The 21,321-nt window shown below is 35.0% G+C and overlaps 4 protein-coding genes across 6 annotated transcripts; 2 read left to right on the top strand and 2 right to left on the bottom strand.

The window, feature by feature from the left end:
- Nucleotides 1–6,055: 6,055 nt before the first annotated feature.
- LOC142219943 (uncharacterized) lies at nt 6,056–7,373 on the bottom strand. Its single transcript, XM_075288720.1, has 3 exons — nt 7,173–7,373; nt 6,464–7,118; nt 6,056–6,409 (listed from the first exon to the last, which is right to left on the bottom strand). The coding sequence occupies exons 1-3, from the start codon at nt 7,260–7,262 to the stop codon at nt 6,216–6,218; spliced, it is 939 nt and encodes a 312-aa protein (XP_075144835.1). The 5' UTR covers nt 7,263–7,373; the 3' UTR covers nt 6,056–6,215.
- A 124-nt stretch (nt 7,374–7,497) lies between these two features.
- LOC142219940 (uncharacterized) lies at nt 7,498–9,403 on the top strand. Its single transcript, XM_075288718.1, has 4 exons — nt 7,498–7,574; nt 7,833–7,908; nt 7,987–8,988; nt 9,167–9,403. Exons 1-4 carry the CDS (start codon nt 7,509–7,511, stop codon nt 9,373–9,375), a joined length of 1,353 nt encoding a protein of 450 aa, XP_075144833.1. The 5' UTR covers nt 7,498–7,508; the 3' UTR covers nt 9,376–9,403.
- Nucleotides 9,404–10,227: 824 nt separating this feature from the next.
- On the top strand, nt 10,228–11,910 carry LOC142219941 (uncharacterized). Its single transcript, XM_075288719.1, has 2 exons — nt 10,228–10,381; nt 10,445–11,910. Exons 1-2 carry the CDS (start codon nt 10,370–10,372, stop codon nt 11,693–11,695), a joined length of 1,263 nt encoding a protein of 420 aa, XP_075144834.1. The 5' UTR covers nt 10,228–10,369; the 3' UTR covers nt 11,696–11,910.
- Glys (glycogen [starch] synthase) lies at nt 11,750–19,568 on the bottom strand. Of its 3 annotated transcripts, none has more exons than XM_075288716.1 (8): nt 19,468–19,568; nt 14,662–15,088; nt 14,530–14,603; nt 13,988–14,460; nt 13,524–13,926; nt 12,563–13,027; nt 12,364–12,499; nt 11,750–12,301 (listed from the first exon to the last, which is right to left on the bottom strand). In XM_075288716.1, exons 2-8 carry the CDS (start codon nt 15,086–15,088, stop codon nt 12,210–12,212), a joined length of 2,070 nt encoding a protein of 689 aa, XP_075144831.1. In that variant the 5' UTR covers nt 19,468–19,568; the 3' UTR covers nt 11,750–12,209. The 3 variants fall into 3 exon arrangements, with proteins under 3 accessions (XP_075144831.1, XP_075144832.1, XP_075144830.1); XM_075288717.1 differs by lacking the exon at nt 19,468–19,568 and adding an exon at nt 19,263–19,398; XM_075288715.1 differs by lacking the exon at nt 19,468–19,568 and adding an exon at nt 15,156–15,291.
- Between the last annotated feature and the right edge of the window lie 1,753 nt (nt 19,569–21,321).

Genomic DNA, 21,321 nt, shown 5'->3' with positions numbered 1-21,321 from the left:
ATTTCGCTGAAAGACTCGTAACACAACGAATAGCTGTTTTGTTCGGGCAGGGCAGTGTCAAACAAAGGGTTAATGGGGAGAACAACACTTCAGAGAGAGTTGTGATTTCTCGCAATCTCTCAATTTCTACAGGCGACAGAGTTGCCACTACAGTTCATTACCAATAATGCAGTAGTGGGATTCTGTAGCCCATGTTCGATATTCGGAATCGCAAAACGCAAGAATAATTTTTTCTTATAACGAAAACATCGAAATATATCCGAAATTAAATCCATCTTCAATTGTAACTTTTCATTGAAGAAAATTTATTAGAAAAAACATCAAAATACATTCGGTATTCAAATCAATTTTGATTTGATCACAGGCACAAAAAACATAATAAAATATAAACAACATTCTCGTGTGTTCCTTCTTTCTATGCAATATTCTTTATTAGTATATAGAGACATTAATTCAAATCACCATCATTCATTTGTCAATACACCATCAAGAGCTTATGCAACTCTGCCTTTAAGGGCAGGAAAACATGGGTGATTATCTCAATCTATATGAAATTCACTTTAATTTAAGACCATTTGAAGTTGTTCCGGTCTACTAAATTTGTTTATTTGTAAAATATGGCAGAAAACTAGATTATAATAGAAAATGGATCCGTTTTTTATATTGAATGTAACATAAGGCACTATTTTAATGGAATTATATTTTCTGCTAATAGTATTCATACAATGGAAAAAAATAAACAACGAAAAATGTTCATTGTTTAGTTGACGATTTATTGATTGTTATCTGCACCGAATACACTAACTAATATGTTTGTTGCCCCGATTGTTGTTGACCGTGCTTTGGTTGTCCCAAAAGAAAGTACTTTAAGGAAAAACTGAAATATTGTTTGTAAACAATTTTTTTCGAGCGAAGCGATTTTTTGTTCAATATTAATTTTGTACAGAATTTATTCATCTCAGTGCAATTGACAAGCACGCAATGCCAAAATTATTGGAGCTGGCAACTCTGGATTAAAAGCAAAATGTGTTAAGAATTCGTAAGTTGGAGCTTTTTGTCGGTGTTTATTCATAGAGATGAGTGTATGTGGTGGGGGTGAAGCCATTAAAATCGTTTCCATTTGTTTATTCACAAGTTGCATGTGTGTTATCTGGAGAGGATGTGTGAACGTCTATTACTAGCCATTCTTCTTTTTGTTTTATTTTTCCACAGAGCACACAAATAGAAAATTTACTCAATTAATGAATACACATGAACAATTCTCGCGAGAAGTTTAGCAATTTGTTTACATTTTTACACATTCGCACGCACACAGCGAATGGCAATATTGTGTATGGCATGTACACACATTTAGGTTACTCCACCAACAAAATTTGATTTCCAAATTCACACATAATGAATGAATCTGTGGAATGCGTGTGGGGATTTACAACTGTACAATTAGGGCGGATATATTAAAAGTTGGTAACATCAATGAGTCGAATTGTCCTGATTATAGATTTAAATTGTTGTACGTGTAAAAGAAAAAATAATAATCAAAATAAATATCATAAATTATTGGTGTGGTTCGACTTCATTAAATAAATGGAATGGTTATAAACCCAAACTATGCATCGAATAACTGAAAGTAGAGTTTTCTTTTTTGAGGAACGAAGTCATATACTAACGAAGTTGTCTTTAGAATTATCTTTATAAGCGAATAAATAATATTAGAGACAGTCGTTGCATTGCCTGTCAAAAATTGAAATTTATTTACTCCTAAACACAATACTTGATAACAAAGGGATTTTTCGTTTGTCCAAACTTCGTTTGTGAAACTTCTGTGGAAGACTTAATATTCCAAACACCTCCACTTTTACTCTAAGAGAACAGTCTTTATAAAACTAAAAAAATAATCCTAAATTTATCCCATTACACTACGAATTTATAAGTCCTTTTACAGAATGCAATTGGCCATTTTCCTTGCTCTTGCCAAACCATCCTTTGCAATAAAAAAAAATAATCCAAAAATTTTGACATTCGCCGCAAAAATTTTGGTTTTATATATGAACATCCATGATACATCCTACTCATATCCCACTTTCATTTTCAACTTGTTTACGTATAGTTCAGCTCCAAATTCTAAATTCAAGCGATATCTTAAAAATAATTCCCGGTCTTGATTTACACCTTTTCCCTTCCCTACTAATATAAAAACCCGAGTATCTATTCTATATAGGGCTGTCATTCGGGGTCGATTTTTATAAATCTATATTTTGAAATCCCGAATCCCGGGATTTTTTTTTCGGACAAAAATAAATTAAAACCCAATTTCATATCGCTATCTTATTCAGCAAAACATTTTAAGGACTTCGATTACAATTAGTCTATTTTCGAACACTGTGTTAATCATTTACATCACCGTTTTAAGTACAGTGCACTCGCGGTAACGTGAACTAATTAAGACCAACAGAGTTCACGTTAATGAACTTCAGGGTATTTCAGAACAAAACATCGCCATATTCGAGAGTTTTACACGTTCTAGCGTGATAGTATTTTATTTTTGTTATTAGTAATATTAAAAACTTATTTTAATTTCATAAAAAATTAAAAAATAGAGATCGGAAAAATATCAGTGGATATAGAATTATAAAGCAATTTAAATTAATAATTAAAATTCACAAAAAAGGCAAACTAGATCACTAAAAAATTCCGTAGATGTATTTGAAATTGTATTTGACATTGCGAATCTGCCTTTAACGTCAAATTTCATGTTTTTTTTCAGAGTTACGGAGTAGTTAGTGTCAGAAAAAGCGTGTTCACGTTACCGCGAGTGCACTGTAACTTCTTAAAAATATTAAGGCATCCACATTTTTATCAGATAAACGCGATCTTGCCATATTCTCGACGGACCTTTTATCATTGCTTTTTATTTTATGTGGCACAAAATCCATTTCACATGAACTCATTGTTCAAATCGTTTAGTTCGATTTTTGATGAAATTGTGCTTTATATGGTATACTTCATGTATAATACATTCTTACTCAAGGTGTACCTTAAATGTTTATTAACTCAATTTGTCGGGTATGAAATCTAAGGGCCATTTGCACTGAATGAAGACTCAAATTTATTAATAAGTAATGCTAAAATGCTGCAAATTAAACAAATTGAAATTGGTTTTTTGAGATCCCGAAAAATTCCGGGATTCAAAAAAGGGAAAGCAGCCACTGTTTGCTGAAATAGCAAACATCATCTGCTATTTTTTAAGCACGATTACACTAAAACATGTGTTAGTTTGACTGAAACAAATAAAAATGTCAACTAACACAATTAAAACAATATTTTATGAATATATATAGTACTCGTATTTGCCCACAAATTTGAATATTTATCAAAGTGAGGCATAACAGCAAACAAAGTGTTTGCTGGTCGTATTTAGGAGCTTGTAAGTATATTACAGTGCAAAAATATGCGTTGGGGAAAAATTTATAACCTAACAATTTTATAATTTGTTGTTCGTTAGACCCTGAAGTACAAAAATATAACAGCAGATATCGACTGCTTTTTTTAGCAGACTTTTTTCTATGAGTGTAGATATGGAAGATATAACAATACCATATCTGATCAGATCTGCTATAATATCTAACAGGATAATATATAAACCATATTTGCGTAGGTCTAATTATATCTAAACCAATATCTGAAGAGATCCAAATATATAGACTTTGATATTATTAAGGATAATGTCAAGGATAATTTCTAAAGCTGTAATTTATATAATAATAGAGTAACAGTTGTACACCGGTCTACTTGCACATTGTTAAGGGTAAATAAGGATAGGCATACTTAAAATTTAAATAAAACAGTCTAAAATACAGGCTAAGTTTTATTTCGAGTTTTTGTATTCTGGATTTACTTTGTTAAATTGATACAAAACTCCTTAAACAAAATTAACTTATTTTAAGAATACATTTAATAAAGCATTTGTACTTTGTAAACAAGACCAATTCAACTCTAATATGTAGCCAAAGAAAATTTTTGCATATCACACCAAAACACATCACTATGTTAACTATCCCAATTCCTACATCTTCCTTGAAACACCAACTAACTTATTGTGGAGTTCTTCATATTCCACTGCATGAAATATAACCCGGCAAAAACAAAAAACAGCAACGCATGCTTTACTAACATTTTCGAATACATGAACAATTAATGTAATAGAGTTCAAAGGTTTCTAATCATTGTAATTTGATTGATACAATTTGATTTAGATTAAAGTATGTATGCGCCGCGCCTTTTTACCATTCGCAAATTAAGTGTGTATTTGAATGTTATCGTTTTGCAAGACGAATGAAACCGATGGACGGATTTGAGTTCCCTTGGTTTCTTCCATTCTCTGAATGCGGCAAAGAGAAGACATTCCATCAGTCCAACCAACGTTATGTACTCATTTTGATATTCATATGTTTGGATATATGCAGGACTCTCTGGCAGGAAGTGAAGTGTGGAATTTGAAAATACAGAATGGTTATTGCTCGTCTTCTTTTGTTTGTTATTGTCAATGCACCCACCCCGATGTTAACACCTACAGGAGCAATAACTTACGGAGTATCTCGTTGCAAAAACATAAACAACAACAAAACTCCTTCTGTGAGAATTACTGTTGTTTTGGTCATTATAAACACTGTTGCCATTTCAGCGGGCTTGCCGACAACATTTAGCAAATAAAATATAGCGACGTTTTTTCCCCTCTGTACCATTTGGTAGGGGTATAATTAAACGAGATGGTCTAATCTCCTGAGCAGAACTAGGTTTGACTGTTCATCAGTATTATCCCTATTTCTCCAAATTGATTGGTACTCCCTAAATGTGGAAAAAAATAAGAATCAAAATATACAGATATATCTCCCATCTTAACACCCGCCCTATTTGGTCAATCTTCATGTTATTGGCAACAATGATTTACGAGCTCAATTATTTTCTCACAATAGCCGCATGCTGTTGTTTTTCTTTTTTAATATGTAAATAATTCATACAATCGCTCAATAAATACAGTCTTATCAATGTAACCGCCTAGATAGGAATAAATACAATTCATTAATATTTACCTCACGTCATAAATTAGAGCAGTAGTCCTTTATAATTTCTGCAGTGGATATATGATTTAGGAAATGAACACAATATGCACCACCAAATAATTAATTATTTCAATGATTTCAATTGCAATTAAATAACGTCTTAGCACATTTCGTTGCATGTATTCGCATATACACAGAGAGCGGAATATTTTGAACTATACACTCATTTGGTTTGACACTTAATTTGTGTTAGAATGCAATTCTTATATACACTCAATTAATTGCATTTTCACCTTTCTCATTCAGACAATTTCATTGCTCGCATCGAATTATATTGAAAATGTAGTTTTGCTAACTTTGGTCTCATTTTGTTCCATATTTAGTTTTTTTTTTTCAAAATAATTCAGAATTTCTGTTCACATACAAAAAAAAACAATGGAGTCTACCGTAGACCGAACCGAACGCGACGACTTTTGCCCTGTAAATAAAAAAGTAACAAGTGAGATTGGGGACCAGCCCCAATGTATAATAAGAGAGTTTAAAGAGTGCATGCTCTCAGTTCGCTCTTAAAATTCGAAAAAGAGGGTTGCCAACCTTTTTATCGCAAAATGCTGTAAACTGGGAATTGTAAATTTAAGGCCAGTTCCTGTTTCTAATTAAAACCAGCAATTTTTAGATAAACTTGTTGAAATGTTTTTTTTATGAAAAGCCAATAGGCCTTTTAGTTGTGGAATTATAACATAACAGAACTTTGACTATAGAACTGCGATGAAGTGCCTTCGCAGAAATAACCTGGACATATTTATAGATGGGATAGGATCAAGGATAGATCCTATAAAATCCTACCTTAAGGTGAGTACTAAATTCGAGAATAGCTGCTAAAACCAAATATAAAGTAATTGTGAAAAATGGTGTTTTTAGCAGCTAAACTCGAACCTAATACTCACCTTAAGTCTGAATATTTTCAAATGTTAACTCGAAAGGTCATCCAAAAATTCTCCAATTTTTAAATTTTATTGCATTTTCTTTAGTATTTGTAACTGTTCTTTGTAAATAATTTGTTAATGTATCGTCAATGGACAATGTTTCAAAGTGCCAACTAAAGGTATAATTTATAGACGGAAATTAAGCAATCGCCTCCAAAGTAATATTAAATTAACACCAGTTCCAAAGACATCCATCTTCATTGGTACATCCAAAACGACCGGAATAATAACTGCAATATAGGTCTAAATCCATGAATGCACATGTATTCGATGGACACCAATATAGATAACAATAAGAAGAGCAATTTTCGGGATGATTACTTGCACAACCCGAGCAATCGGCCGATTCCATGTTATTACCATCTGAAATTTTGAAAATTTTTATATAAGAAGATCTAACACACAACTTTCTTTTACCTTTAACTATGGCTGGTATACGATCTGCAGGTGGCATTGTGAGAATAGGATGTTGGTATTTAATTTCAGGTGGTGTTAGATATACAGTTTTCGATGTACACACTCGTGAATCGCACGTATTTTTACTGCGATTAAAACATATCCACTTTTCGCCATAACGTTTGCATATACGGGGTGTTCTAACTGTGCAGCAACCACTGTTGGTGGCATTGACAAGAGAAGCAGACTTTCCTTCTGCTTTTGCTTTGTGTAATACAACAAGGGTTTCAAAATCGGAAATATTGTTTGGTTTACTCGTCGTTGTCGCTTCCGGTAGCTGATTTGACTCATGACGTACTACTTCGTTGCTTTCAGTTTCTTCAAGATATGTGGGTCTTGCGAACAACTCGTTGGAAATCTCATTTTCTATTTCAAGGATGGTAGTTACATACCCAGGTTTCTGACACTTTTTTTCACGCCAAACCAACCCGGGTGGACACATAGCCTTCAAGCAAATACCATTGTAAAATTCTCCACTGGGACAAACGATTTTTCTACATTTATCATTCATATAAACCGAACCAATTGGACAGGATGTTTGTTGCTCCAGCGAATAACATTGACATTGTTTCAGGTCTAATGTATATCCCTCGTCGCAAATTTTATTACACTCCGACTAAGAGAAAAAAACTTTAACAAATTGATACTAATTTTGGGATCTTCAACATACTGAACTTGATACTTGAATCAATATGAGAAACACCAGAAGAACGATGTATTTGCCCTTTATATGATTTTCGGACACAATTGGAATCATCATATACGTTATTTCGTTATGTTGTCGTACCTCCGAAACTAGACTGGCCTATGTTTGCGTTCGATATAGTCTATCAAGAGATTCCAAAGAAGTAAAGTTTCACCACAGAGCAGAGCAAACAATTGATAAGAGTGTAGCTTAGAAAGCACATGAAACATCTGATGAGGTTAAGGTTAGATTTGCCGATAACTTGAAACCTATAAAAGACTTTCACGGGAAAATTTACTTGTAGTTGAAATTCAAGGCACCATGAAACACCAGTCGCTGATAATAGTTGGGGTCTTACTTTATTTGGGTGGTGTTCTGCAAGTAGTTGTAAGTAAAAGATGTGGTGGTTCATTAAGGTATATAATTCAAATTCGAATCGCGGGTTTTGGAAGCTACATCCGCTGTTTTAGTTTTTGCATATTGTCACAATTTAAGAATCCAGGAACGTACTCAAAAATTCATTTTGGGGGTCCACGAAAATATTTACGCTTGATAAACATTTTATCTAAAGCCGTGAAAAACTTCATGGGTCTCTCTGCGTACGTTCCTGGTGATATCTATTCATATTGACTCATTTTTCCCAAGGATGCTGACTGTCCGGAAAACGCTCTGCTATTCAATGATCAGTGCTATGTGATAAAACGAGACGGCTGTCCTAAATGTAAGTAATTCTCGAGGCAGAAGCATTGTATTCTATTGACCAGTGGTTTTTATTTTATTTATGTGGTTTTCACTGAAGATAATGTGCTGATAAATCTTGATTGCTGTGTGGAGAGTTGTGTTCGTCAATGCTCCGGATCTAATTGCTCAAACTGTTGCGTTCCAATGGAATTGAACTCCCCTACAAATGTAGTAACTAATAAACCCATGGCATGCTCCGGATCAACATGCAATTGTTGTTCAGGCACAAGCACATCACAATGTTCTAACACTCAAAGTTCTTGCAATACCATTTGCTCTAATACTGGAACAGGATGTTGCACTCAAGTTCAGCAATGTTGTACCCAAACCAGTTGTTGTCCAACCAATACTTGTTCTCAACCGCAACAATGTTGTAATCAACCGACATGTACCTGTCCATCATGTCCGAATACACCAATTCCAGATACACCTACTCCAAACACACCAATTCCCACTGAACCGCCACCGACTTCTACAGAAGCTCCTACGACTACTCCTCGCCCAGCTGAAATTAAGTGTCCACCCGGAACTATTCCCATTGGCCGCACTTGTGCAGTTGTGTCGTGTCCATTTGGAACTGTAATGGATGGCGATAGATGTATCCAGATATCATGTCCAGAAGGAACTTTTTGGAATGGCCATAAGTGCGCCTTTCATAGCCCCATGGTCCACAACATCACCATTTATAATAACATAATAACACCAAATAACCATAGTCAACCATCTGTAGTCATCACAAGCAATAGGAATATTATGGTGAATGCTTCATTTACAATAAACGACGAAACTCATCATACATGTTGCGGAGAGGACGCAGTAGGGCCTCCGGAAACCGAAGCGAAACCTTCATGTTGCACTGTAAAAACACCGAGGACTTGCGTAAGACGATCTTCAAAGTGGGTTTGTTATAGTAGGAAATATAAAAAGTGTGGTAACTTCTGTACTGCTCCTACTATATATCTTGAACCTCCAAGAGTGTACGTAAAGAGCGATATTATCGTCTTGCCACCACGTCATAGGGTTTGCGAAAATTCAAATATTAGCTGCGGTCTTAATATTGGTACATCTAAATAAAATTGCTATGAATTGCTCTGCATCTCACATGAGAACGTGAATCGTTGTTCACGATGGAATACGCGAATTTAGTCATCCAATTTATCTTGATTTGAGGTGCAGGGCAATTGTAGGAAGTGTAATTGTTTTTGCTTCGGTTCTAACTAAATCCAAAATCATTTCAGATGGTTACGATTGCTCCGTGTGTGGTACAGATGTACACAATTGTCCCTACTACTGTAATCGCTATATTTGTTCTACGCCTAAATGTGCATTTATTGACCAACGTTCACATTGCCTCAATTATCCCAGATCATATGGTTGCACTCCTGAGGACGGTTGCTATGACGAAGAATGGTGTAACACAGAATCTGAAAATTATGTTGATTTGTAATCAATAAAATCAAAGAACTATTTAGAAATTTGTAGTCGTTTCCTAGTAGAGTATTGATTTTACAAAACACAAATATAATTTATTTATTTATTTTATTCATTCACATACTACAAGATATACAAATTCTTTTAAATTACAGTATGTGATTAATGTTGTTACGATTTAAATACATAAAAAATACAACATAGCTACGTATTGGGCTATGGATTCAGATTCACGATTGCTCAATTGCCAACTGCTAACATTTCCAAATCTTAAAGACACGCATTATTAAAACAAATTTTTATTCCGCAAAAGATGGCGGAGTGCACATACGCCCAAAGAAATTTGGGATAATTTTGTCGGATAATTTTTAATTTTGATTATACTAAAAATGGTCCGTTCGAGTTTTTCGCTCACATTCCCATCTTGCACCCATGCAAAGCGAAATTTTACCTTTAACCTTCGAAAGTCATCCTTATTTTTTGTCATTTTGACTACGGCCTATTTTAATACGCTATAATTTTCATCGTGAGCAAAAATTGAGTTTATTTTCTCATTCAATTTGTTTTTAATTAGTATAGAACAAAAAATTATAAAATGGTTGAATTAGTTAACTTAAATGTATCATTTCCCAATCGTCAAAAACGCCTTTTTCATCGAAAATGAGATTATGCGTTATGCGGTTAAGAGAAAAATGAAAAGAATCTGAAAGTTCTTATAACCATTGTAGCGATGGAGGTTTGGTTTTAATGACATCATTTACTAGAAAATTATTGATCACGGCCTTATCGTAACTTTTTCGTCAAATACGACTCGAGTTGGCAATAAACAAAGGAATTCCAAGAAACGTAGCATAGTGTAAAAATTCGTAAATTATCTTTAGTGATAACGTGAGGGCATATTCTCTTGCATTTTAGAACATTAATAGTATCGATTATCAAATTAAGTTTTCAGTTAGGTTTCCACAGTCGTGTAATTCATTTGACATTCGCGGTTCGGTCGTTTATGTTCAATGGGACCAAGTGTATGTTAACTTCTTTTCTATTCGAATAGTTGACTCATATTAGTTGTTTTTTGTTTATCTCAGGAATTGACTTTGTTATCCGCCGTTGTACTCTTTATCACAGTGTTACTGGGAATTCCACTGAACCATGCTGATGGAGAAGTAATCGTTGATGGTAGCAATATATCCAACGAAATAAAAATACCCACTAATCCAATTGTGATCGAGACCCAACTTCAGAATTATGACGAGCCTACTCTAAAAGAATACCAGGACTGTGATCAAAATTACGAACAATGTAAAAGAGTTTGTCAAGGCGTGTCCAATGTGACAGAATGTCTTAAACAATGTCCCATTTGCCCAATTTTGTCTATAGAAAACCATGTAATACAGGGCGTTAACGATACCCAGATTAGAGTGTCGAAACCTTTGAATACCACAAACATTATACGACTGACAAACCATATCCGGAATGTTATTGACAACAGTCGTGGCAACATTACACTCAATAGTGCCAATACTGTGCATCTATATCAGAATGTGTCAAGGACAGGGGGTCAATTTGGATTGGGTTACAATAACACAGATCCATGCTGCATTATTGTGAGGAGAAAAAAGAATTGCGACTTGAACAGATTTTCCACTTCGTCACGTTGCCATCATAAGCGCCATCGGGTTTGTGGAAAGCAATGTCGGAGCCGTGTGATGATGGCTAAGACTGTTACTGTCTGTGATCCGCCAATAGATGATTATTTCGAATCGATGAATGAAGATAATTGCCGTCAAACGGTGAAATACGTTCCGTACAATCATATCCGATATCATAGTGGTGGAGGCCATAGGTGCAACTATATTCCAGTATGGCCTTATGTGAATTGCCCCCAACAACGACAGTTTTATGGATCTTGCAATTGGTGCCTACAATTGCCATATGCTTTTATATTGAATAATGGAGTGCCACATGAGTGTAATCCTTGTTTCAATGTCTATAGAGGCCCAAATGCGTTTACAGATTATTTTACACAGCGAGAAGTATATCCAGTAGACGATCATGTTTTCGCCAATGATGAAATAGAATTTTACGAGTCGAATGGCTGGAAAGAAACCTCAAGAAAAAGTTTGCAGACAGACGGTACTATAGGCGATAATTGGATGGAGTCCGTGGGTAGTGGAAGTCATGCAGTTTCTCCGCCCATAACTGAAGACCCCGAAAATATTGATTACCAGGAATATAACTACCCCGATGACGACTATTTCGCTCCGGGACCTGTTGTTCGGAGACGCCGGCATTCATTTCCAAGATCGAAATACAGTCGCAGAAATCGTCGTCAATAATTGTGAAATAATGTGTGGCCTTGCAGGCTTTGTGAAATAAATTAATTGAAGTAATTATGTGGACAATCTTGTGAGCTATTTATTTAAAACCTTTTTCTATATGTATATATTTTTTCAATGTATATTTGTTTGTAATCTTATCTTTTTAATTCTCCTACTCAAACCAACACAGAACAAAATAATAAAACAAAAATGAGTTGAAAGCTATAGAGAAACTTGCCATGCACTATAAGAGAATGAAGCCCTAAACGGTTTGTGTTGACGGACTCTAAGTTAAATAGTTGTTGATTCTCTTGTATTAGCATTGCAATATGTTTTTTATTTAATGATGACTATGTTTGTGTTGTTTATGTACGCTCTAATTTTATGATCCTTATTCATCCGAACAAAGGTCAAACATTGCATAACGTGTGGCAAAGGGTAGTCTACGAAAGTTGTTGTCATTGCAAATTTTCCAATCGGCCATGAAAACTTGCTCGCTGATGCCAGTGAGTCTGCTGGATGGGTAATTGTTCTATTTTATGCCCAATTCCTTAAGTTCAGTTTCCTCATCAACGGAGTCTTCTTCATCAGAACCATGTACGGAAGGGGCAGGAGTAGTGTGTCCTAGCGGAAGGTAAAGTAAAAACTAAAAACATTGCCTTGATTCGAAGGTTCGGGATACCTACTTGAAGATGAAGGGCTTGGAGGCTCACTGAAAGGTCTTGAAAAATTCAAGTTACTTCGGGAACTGTATAGTGAACTTTCGTCAACATAGTCAGGGTACACAGCTTGTAAAGCCTTCACTCGCGCTTGTCTGTAATACTGCAAGTATAAAAAAATATTGAGACATTTATCCAAGGTTTGCCCTCACACGCAATCACTTACAATGCCAAGAGTTCTCCAATCAAGTAGATCGCTGAGACGTTCTGTCCTATTACGCTGTATAATTCTTTGTCTCCTATTCAAGCGGGAAAATTCCATCATGAAGTTCGATAGTTGCTGGATACTATTTTCGAGCCCAATATATCTACGATCGACAATATAAATACCATATGATTTGGGGTCGCTGATATGTTCCTCCATAAAGCAACCGAAACCAGATAGATTTGTAGTAACACTAGGAATTCCCATGACAGTGCACTCGGCTGGAGTATAACCCCATGGCTCGTAATATGAGGGGAAAACTCCTAAATGACAACCACGAACAAATTCTTCATAATCGATACCGAATAATGGATTTGTGGACGTAAGGAATTCAGGATGGAATACCATTTTCACCCGATCATGAACAGTATTGAAGAGTTGGCAACGTCTAATAGCCCCTAAGACGGGATCGTTCCAATCGTCAACCTAAAAGATTCACGCCTGATTAGTAAATATATAAGGGTCTTGGACAAATATCGCAGTATTTTATTCCCTTTAACAGATAAGGAGCACTTAGTAAAGGTAGATCTATTTTAAATTTTATAGTATGCTTTTTTGATTAATCGTGTTTTCACACACAAATTGATTGTTTTGCCGTGACACCACTCGAACAATTCCAGTCAGTGTCATTTTTATGTAACTCCGTTAGGCGTTAAGTGTTAGTTAACAAAATGTAAATTTATTACATTTGCGTTGCGAGTCAATTTTAACTAAAAATTTTTAGGAACAGTGTTAATTAGGTGGTATTTCAGAAACACACGGCCTGTTTGTCTATGACAAACGATCGACCGAAATAGAAGCAAACAGCTAAATTTATCAACAAAATCAATTGTATTTCTTCAACAAAGTCGATAGACAGAGCTCGTTCAATATAGAGAAACAGGCTATTAGTACGAAAATTATACACTGGAAAAAGACTTACAACATTGTGAGTGGTAACGGGAGGCATTGAGTCCCTCTGTAAGGCATACATGCACCTCTTAATTTTCACCAGGTCATCCTTAGTAAGCAATTCATCAGGGCCGGGAATATTTCCCTTAAGGCAAGAATCGAATAAACGTTTTCCAATGCCTTGTTGTACTCCATTGATAGTGTCTCGCAATTGTTTCACTACAGCATGACCCCTTAGGGAATCCACATTAAAATTATTTGTTTTTGTGGGGAATATAAGGAAAGCCACCACAGTTGTATCTGGTTTCTCGTGTTTCAACATTGCATTTAAGCGAGCAAGGGATTCGATAAATATGTCTGCGCCTTTGTTGCCAAATTCATATCGGCCAGCAATGAAGAAATATAAAGTCTTGTCCAAATCAAAGTCCATGTGTCTGGAAAGCAATATCGTATAAATAATAGATGTTAATTAATCATGTATGTCATTAACCATACCCATAGAAATGGCCTCTTACAAACTCGTTGATTTTCTCTTTAGCCATGGCATGCAAATTTTGAAATTCGTGAATCGCAGAGAATTTCTTTACGTTCAATCCGTTCGGTGTGATTATGTCAGGCTTGCGCTTCAACAAGTGTTCGGCTTCATATCCAGTAATTTCCGATACCGTTGTGAAAACATGAGCAAGGTGAGTAGCAGCACGTTCCAAACAGTAGCGATGATATATTTGCCTCTTACCCGCCTCCTCATCGACGGCAAATTTATCTAGGTTATTATAGAAATCCGTGTTGCCAGCACACAGATACCGTCCTAAAAGAGTGGCATGAGTTGTGAATACTGTCGAAATTTCGACGTGTCTAGTTCTTAGGGCGATTAGCCCAACTCCGGCTTGCCACTCATGGAAGTGTGCTACAATACGAGGCACTTGCAAATCATTTGATTGTGAATACTCCGAAGCACACCTACGGAACTGAATTTTAAGAAATATAAAACCAATTAATATATTTTGAAAACAACAAGAATATTTTTTAACGTATACCTCTTCCAGAAACTCGGCGATCATATAACCTAATATAATAGCATCATTGGTTTCGATATCCAGATGTGGAACCCCTAAAATTAATACAATTGAGTTAAATATATGCAGCAATTTTTAATTGTTTCTCCATACCGACGCTACATTTGTCCCATAATTCCGATTTGAATTGATCTAATTTCCAGGCACCTGAACCGATATCAAATAAAATTAGCTGTGGATTTCCATCGACCAACCACCGACCAGTGTGTATTTTATAACCTCTCGAGCGGAGATTGTTTACTGCCTCCAAAAGTGGATTGCCACGAGGAAACTCTATTTCTTCCATTTCCGTTCGGGCGCAATGTTCCTTGTAAGGGCCCATGAGGCATAATTGTTCACCCATTTCCTCTGTGGACACATAAGCTTTTGAGCGTATAACTGTGTAAATGCCTCCAACTTTATTAGCTACCTCCCATGCGATTTCGAAAGTCCAACGATTCTCGCGTGATGCAATATCACCGCGATCAAAATAGTCCTTCAAGTCCACACCGGACTCTACACGCGAAAAACGACGATTCATCTAAAATGGGAAACGAATAAAACTTATTACTCATAATTGCAGGCCAACCAGATTCTCTTGTAGACACCCTTAATCCATAAGCACTCTGATCACTATCCTCAAAACGGAACGATAGTTGTCGTCGAAACATCTTTCCCCCAATATAATAGTTCCAGTACTGACGATCTCAACAAACATTCCGATTACTAATGAAGAAACTATTTGTGTTAGAGATCGTGGAGACGATAAAGAATTAATCCGAGCATGAATGTTATATTATGTCGGCACCTGCTGCTTTACCATAGATTGGGTGGTATTCTATGTTATTGTGGGATCTTATAACAACTTCATCCCCAATAACAAGGGTCGTGTGTAACATGCTTATTGAATGTTCGACAAGCCGTAGAGATGCATTTTATTGAAAGGAAAATTTCTTATCATTAAAAAAAATGTACAGTGAAAAACAATATTATGTTAAAATTTGCATATGGTTTAGTCTTTAGCCAAAACAATTTTTTTATTGTTCTTTGGAAGAAAACTGTCTGACCGTAAAGCAAATCCCTTAGGGTGAAATATTATTATTTCTTCGAAAAAGTAATATCCTAACACGTTTTAGAACGATAATTAAAAAAAAATAGCGAAAATGTATAAACCTGTTATATTAAGTTGAGAGCAGTTTAGAGATTTAGAACTTCGTAAGTGGTGCCTAAAATTGCTATGAATGTCCCTTCGATTTGGGTACATTGAGATGCAAATACAACCGGAAAACAACCATTAATTAAGTACCCACAGTCTTCTATGTGTCGAATTTTAAGCCAATCAAAGCAAATAAATTTAAAAAATAAAAAATATGTTTTTATTGCTCTTTTAGTTGCATTGGAACAAAACATTTCGTAGATTGGGGGATTTTCTTCGCATAAGTTGGCGAAAAAGAAAACAATTCATTTCTCACACTTGATTATTTTTTAGGCCTTTTGCCAAATGACAAACAAATAATTGCCGAAAAGACAGATTACCCAATTCCATCTAATGACGTTTGTTTATGGCTTTGCTTTTATTTTCGCAGGTCATTCTTTCTTCCGTAAAGAAGAACAAAATACTTTCATTATATATACGACATTATGTTTATTCATGCAATTCACGTCTAACGAGAATTATGGTTATTTTAAACTTTGTTCGTGCATGAGCGTTTGTGAGTACGCGTGTGTTTCTACCACACCTATCGTGGGTGATTAAACATTTTCTCTCGTGAATGTGCATACATAGAAAAAAGTATTTTATGTCTTCAATCACCAAATTAATTAATTTTCAATTGAAATGTCTTCAATCACCACAGTCAACTAAAACTTCAATTGATACAATTAAAAAAAATTGATACAATTAATTTTGCGGTTGCTTTTTGTTTCAATAAAAAAATTTAATTCAATTCAATTATTTAAAATTGGAAAAATTTTGATAGTTTTTCTTCTGTGTAACGCGTCTGGATGATCTGGATGTTGATTAAATTGGGTATCTTCATAAAGCTTTGCTTTAACGAAACATAATTCCACCTCTAAAATGCATATTTCAGGGCATCACTTCTCTGCATTCTTTTATTACAGTTAGTAGACTTTTGAGTCTTTCCCATTTTATAGACTTTTAACTTGTTCTGGCAGACCTTTACATATTAAGGCCATTGCGTTTTCAAGAAAGAATTTTTTCAAGAAGATTTTTTGTCCGCGTACCAAATTGCACTCACTGGCCAGTTGCTTGCATAAGCGTAGGAAGGCCTCTGGGGAGGGGATTAGACCCCCCCAGAAAAATTTTAGCCCCCCCCAGAATTTGAAACTCTATTTATGATTTACCATTTTTCAATAAATGTCAATAGTTTTTTTAATTTTTATAAAAATTAAACAAGTATATACAATCGCACAAATTTCAGCTAAAGACTTTCATGAACAATCGAATTACTTGGGTTGTGGTAGCAGTTGCCGATGGCAATGTTTGAAGTCAGATATTTATGAAATAAAGCTGTGGTTGAACTTATGATTGATTTAGTTTAGTCAATTTATGATTGATTTAGTTTAGTCAATTTAATTAAAAAAATAGTAATTGATATTAAAACTATTCTTTCATAAATTAATATCTTAATAATGCTGCGAAAAAGCGTTGCCAAAAAAGTAGTGAAAATGTTCTTTTTTGGTCTAGAAGTGGTGCAAAATTGGCGGAGAAGCAATGAATGTAATATGAACTTGTCATAGGACAAATGTCCACCGTTTCAACAACCGTTGCAATGAATTTGCATCACTTCTTAAGGTGAGATCCGAATTCAGTGTTTTGAATGTGAATTAAAAAATGTTTTCCCAAATAAATAATTTTTATATTGTTTTTATGATTTTTAATGCATTCTGACGCTTGTTTGAAACGGTTTTCCTGGAATAATTTCCAAAATTATGTATTCTTACTCTTTTTTTAAACTATTTGAAAAAAAAGAAAACAAAAAATTACACATTAAAATATGAAAAAAAAAAATTAAGTAAAAAACTTCCTGTGTAGTTAAAATAATTGAGGACATTTTTGGAAGTACTTTTAAAGTTGTTCCTTTAGAACAACTCACAATTTTTTTGCTGGGAAAAGTGTGGAACTACTTTTAGTTGCTTTATTATAAATTGTTTGTCGAGTTATTTTGATGTCTAATTTTTTATTCAATTTTATGAAATAAAACATTAATTGAACCTATAAGTTCAGTCTATAAATTTTAGCTAGGGGGGCTATAGCCCCCCCTAGGAAAATTGTCTAGCTACGCTAATGATTGCTTGAGGATATGTTTCCAATCTCGAGCGGTTTCATGGAAAAATTATCCAAAAAAATCATGCAAACCTCAAGATTTTGGAGCTTACGATTTACTTACAATTTCAACTTTGCTTTATTGAGCTTTCACAATATTTATCAAAAAAACGTTTCTGTATCTCTATTCACATACCTTATGTAATGAACTAAATCAGTTGTCTACAAAAAGGGAACTTAATTTGTTTATTTTATCCAAGAGCCTATATGCATCAGAATTCCCTTTCTCCTACAAATCATGTTATTTGTGTTTCTAATGCCCTGTTCCTCTGTTTCATACAAAAGCTTTCTTTCATTTCAAACGAAAGAATGATTTGGTTACCCTATTCCGAAAGGCAAGTCAATTCACATTTTGTTATCTTTTTTAAAATTTAAATGAAATTCTGGCCAAGAAATAGAAAAACGTTTTGGCAATCAATGTTTTCTCATACAAAGTCAAGTTTTTGATATATCGACCCCTGAAAATCGGTATTTTGGGGGGTTTTTTGTTAATTCTGGTAGCAAGTGTTCGTGAAATGTTTGCGTTTTGTTTAATAGTACATTTTAAAGAGAAAATATTAACTAAAAAATTTTGTCGGAAATGTAGTTTTTGAGATATCGTCCCTTGAAAATTAGCGTATAGGTGGCTGGCCTTTGACTGGGATTTGAGACTATCTCCTATGGACAGGGTCCAAAGTGGGCTAACGCGAACCCAGCACCTCTCCTGGTCCATGGTTATCAAGTTTCTTATGTGTATTCTAAATATATTCCAGTGTCTCAAAAAATTAATTTGAAGATTATTGAATAAAATTGCGTGGTTCGAAAAATTGTACTAAATCACTCGGTACTCCCAGTATGAAACTTGAAAAAAAAACTTTTCTATAGTACTACCCATCCCTGGTGTAAACTCGTTTGCCGGTATCAATAGAGAATATTTGCCATAACAAAATAAAGACATCTATCAATTGGATGTCCTCCCCACACATGGTGGTGAAAAATGCATGCGGATGTTGATGTTATATTCAACGGAGATGAGTGCTCTCTCGATGCTTTTGTTTTTGTTTTATTTTGGTCATTCCTTTCTGCCTTTTATGCCGTTACATTATATATTTGAGTAATGTGATTTTGTAAACAAATGGATGAATAAAGTTTGTTACCTTGACTTTCAGGAAGGAACTTATTCGGCACTAGTCTTACCCACCCTCCCTCTGGGACTTTCAACATTCTCAATCATATATACACACCCAACGTAGCATAAGAGCTTGTTTGTATCTCTACAAAAATGTTCGTTCTTGATAATGTCAAATAAAGGTCAACGATATTTTCGGGTGTGCGTGGATCATTAACAACGTTACCATTTTTACCATTATGAATTCGTTAACTTAATTACCGTCAAAGAGACACCACACTTTTCGAATTTGAATTAAAAATCTATAATTGAATGTCAAATTGATTTCGTTAAAAGTTCCTGAGTGAAGTTTTTTCTGGTTTTGTTTATGATCGAATTTGAGATAATCTGGGAATCTCAATAGGTTTGTTTAATTCAGCCAATTTATTGTTAGTGCAAATTTCTGCATAAATTTTTCTATTATCACCTTTGAATAACAGCCACCGACGACGACCACAACAACAAATCAAAATCGTTCCTATCGTCTAAAAAAACAACCAACAACTGACACTTTGAGATGGAGAACTATCGATACCACTATTGATGGATGGACACTATCGAGCTACTATCGATAACAGACCGAAATTCTCGATAGAGCCCGACGTGCTATCGATACTTTGGTTTTGACATCACCAAAATTAAAAAATGGCAGTAAATTAAAACCGGCTAGTGAAATTGTCTTGTCAGCTAGAAATGGATCCTCTTTTATGGAATAAAACTAAACAACAACAAATTATCCATAGGTGAGTACTATATGTTTATATTTATTTATATATCAGAGTATATCAAATACTATGGAATATAAAGTAAAGGGTGATTTGTTAAGAGCTTGATAACTTTTTAAAAAAAAAAAACGCATAAAATTTGCAAAATCTCATCGGTTCTTTATTTGAAACGTTAGATTGGTCCATGACATTTACTTTTTGAAGATAATTTCATTTAAATGTTGACCGCGGCTGCGTCTTAGGTGGTCCATTCGGAAAGTCCAATTTTGGGCAACTTTTTCGAGCATTTCGGCCGGAATAGCCCGAATTTCTTCGGAAATGTTGTCTTCCAAAGCTGGAATAGTTGCTGGCTTATTTCTGTAGACTTTAGACTTGACGTAGCCCCACAAAAAATAGTCTAAAGGCGTCAAATCGCATGATCTTGGTGGCCAACTTACCGGTCCATTTCTTGAGATGAATTGTTCTCCGAAGTTTTCCCTCAAAATGGCCATAGAATCGCGAGCTGTGTGGCATGTAGCGCCATCTTGTTGAAACCACATGTCAACCAAGTTCAGTTCTTCCATTTTTGGCAACAAAAAGTTTGTTAGCATCGAACGATAGCGATCGCCATTCACCGTAACGTTGCGTCCAACAGCATCTTTGAAAAAATACGGTCCAATGATTCCACCAGCGTACAAACCACACCAAACAGTGCATTTTTCGGGATGCATGGGCAGTTCTTGAACGGCTTCTGGTTGCTCTTCACTCCAAATGCGGCAATTTTGCTTATTTACGTAGCCATTCAACCAGAAATGAGCCTCATCGCTGAACAAAATTTGTCGATAAAAAAGCGGATTTTCTGCCAACTTTTCTAGGGCCCATTCACTGAAAATTCGACGTTGTGGCAGATCGTTCGGCTTCAGTTCTTGCACGAGCTGTATTTTATACGGTTTTACACCAAGATCTTTGCGTAAAATCTTCCATGTGGTCGAATAACACAAACCCAATTGCTGCGAACGGCGACGAATCGACATTTCACGGTCTTCAGCAACACTCTCAGAAACAGACGCAATATTCTCTTCTGTACGCACTGTACGCATTCGTGTGGTTGGTTTAATGTCCAATAAAGTAAACTGAGTGCGAAACTTGGTCACAATCGCATTAATTGTTTGCTCACTTGGTCGATTATGTAGACCATAAATCGGACGTAAAGCGCGAAACACATTTCGAACCGAACACTGATTTTGGTAATAAAATTCAATGATTTGCAAGCGTTGCTCGTTAGTAAGTCTATTCATGATGAAATGTCAAAGCATACTGAGCATCTTTCTCTTTGACACCATGTCTGAAATCCCACGTGATCTGTCAAATACTATTGCATGAAAATCCTAACCTCAAAAGAATCACCCTTTATATGAAATACTATGGAATATCTGCATCATTTCAAGGAAGAAAATGGTTCAAGAGCAAAAGATTCTTGAAACAAAAACAAATATCTTATGATAGATGTAATACCAAATAAATAAATGATTGCTAGTGCAATAATTTATGACAGTTTATTGTTTTTACTTTCATCT

Source organism: Haematobia irritans, chromosome 1, assembly GCF_050003625.1.
Source record: "Haematobia irritans isolate KBUSLIRL chromosome 1, ASM5000362v1, whole genome shotgun sequence".
NCBI lineage: Eukaryota > Metazoa > Arthropoda > Insecta > Diptera > Muscidae > Haematobia > Haematobia irritans.
This window is presented reverse-complemented; position numbering and strand designations above follow the sequence as displayed.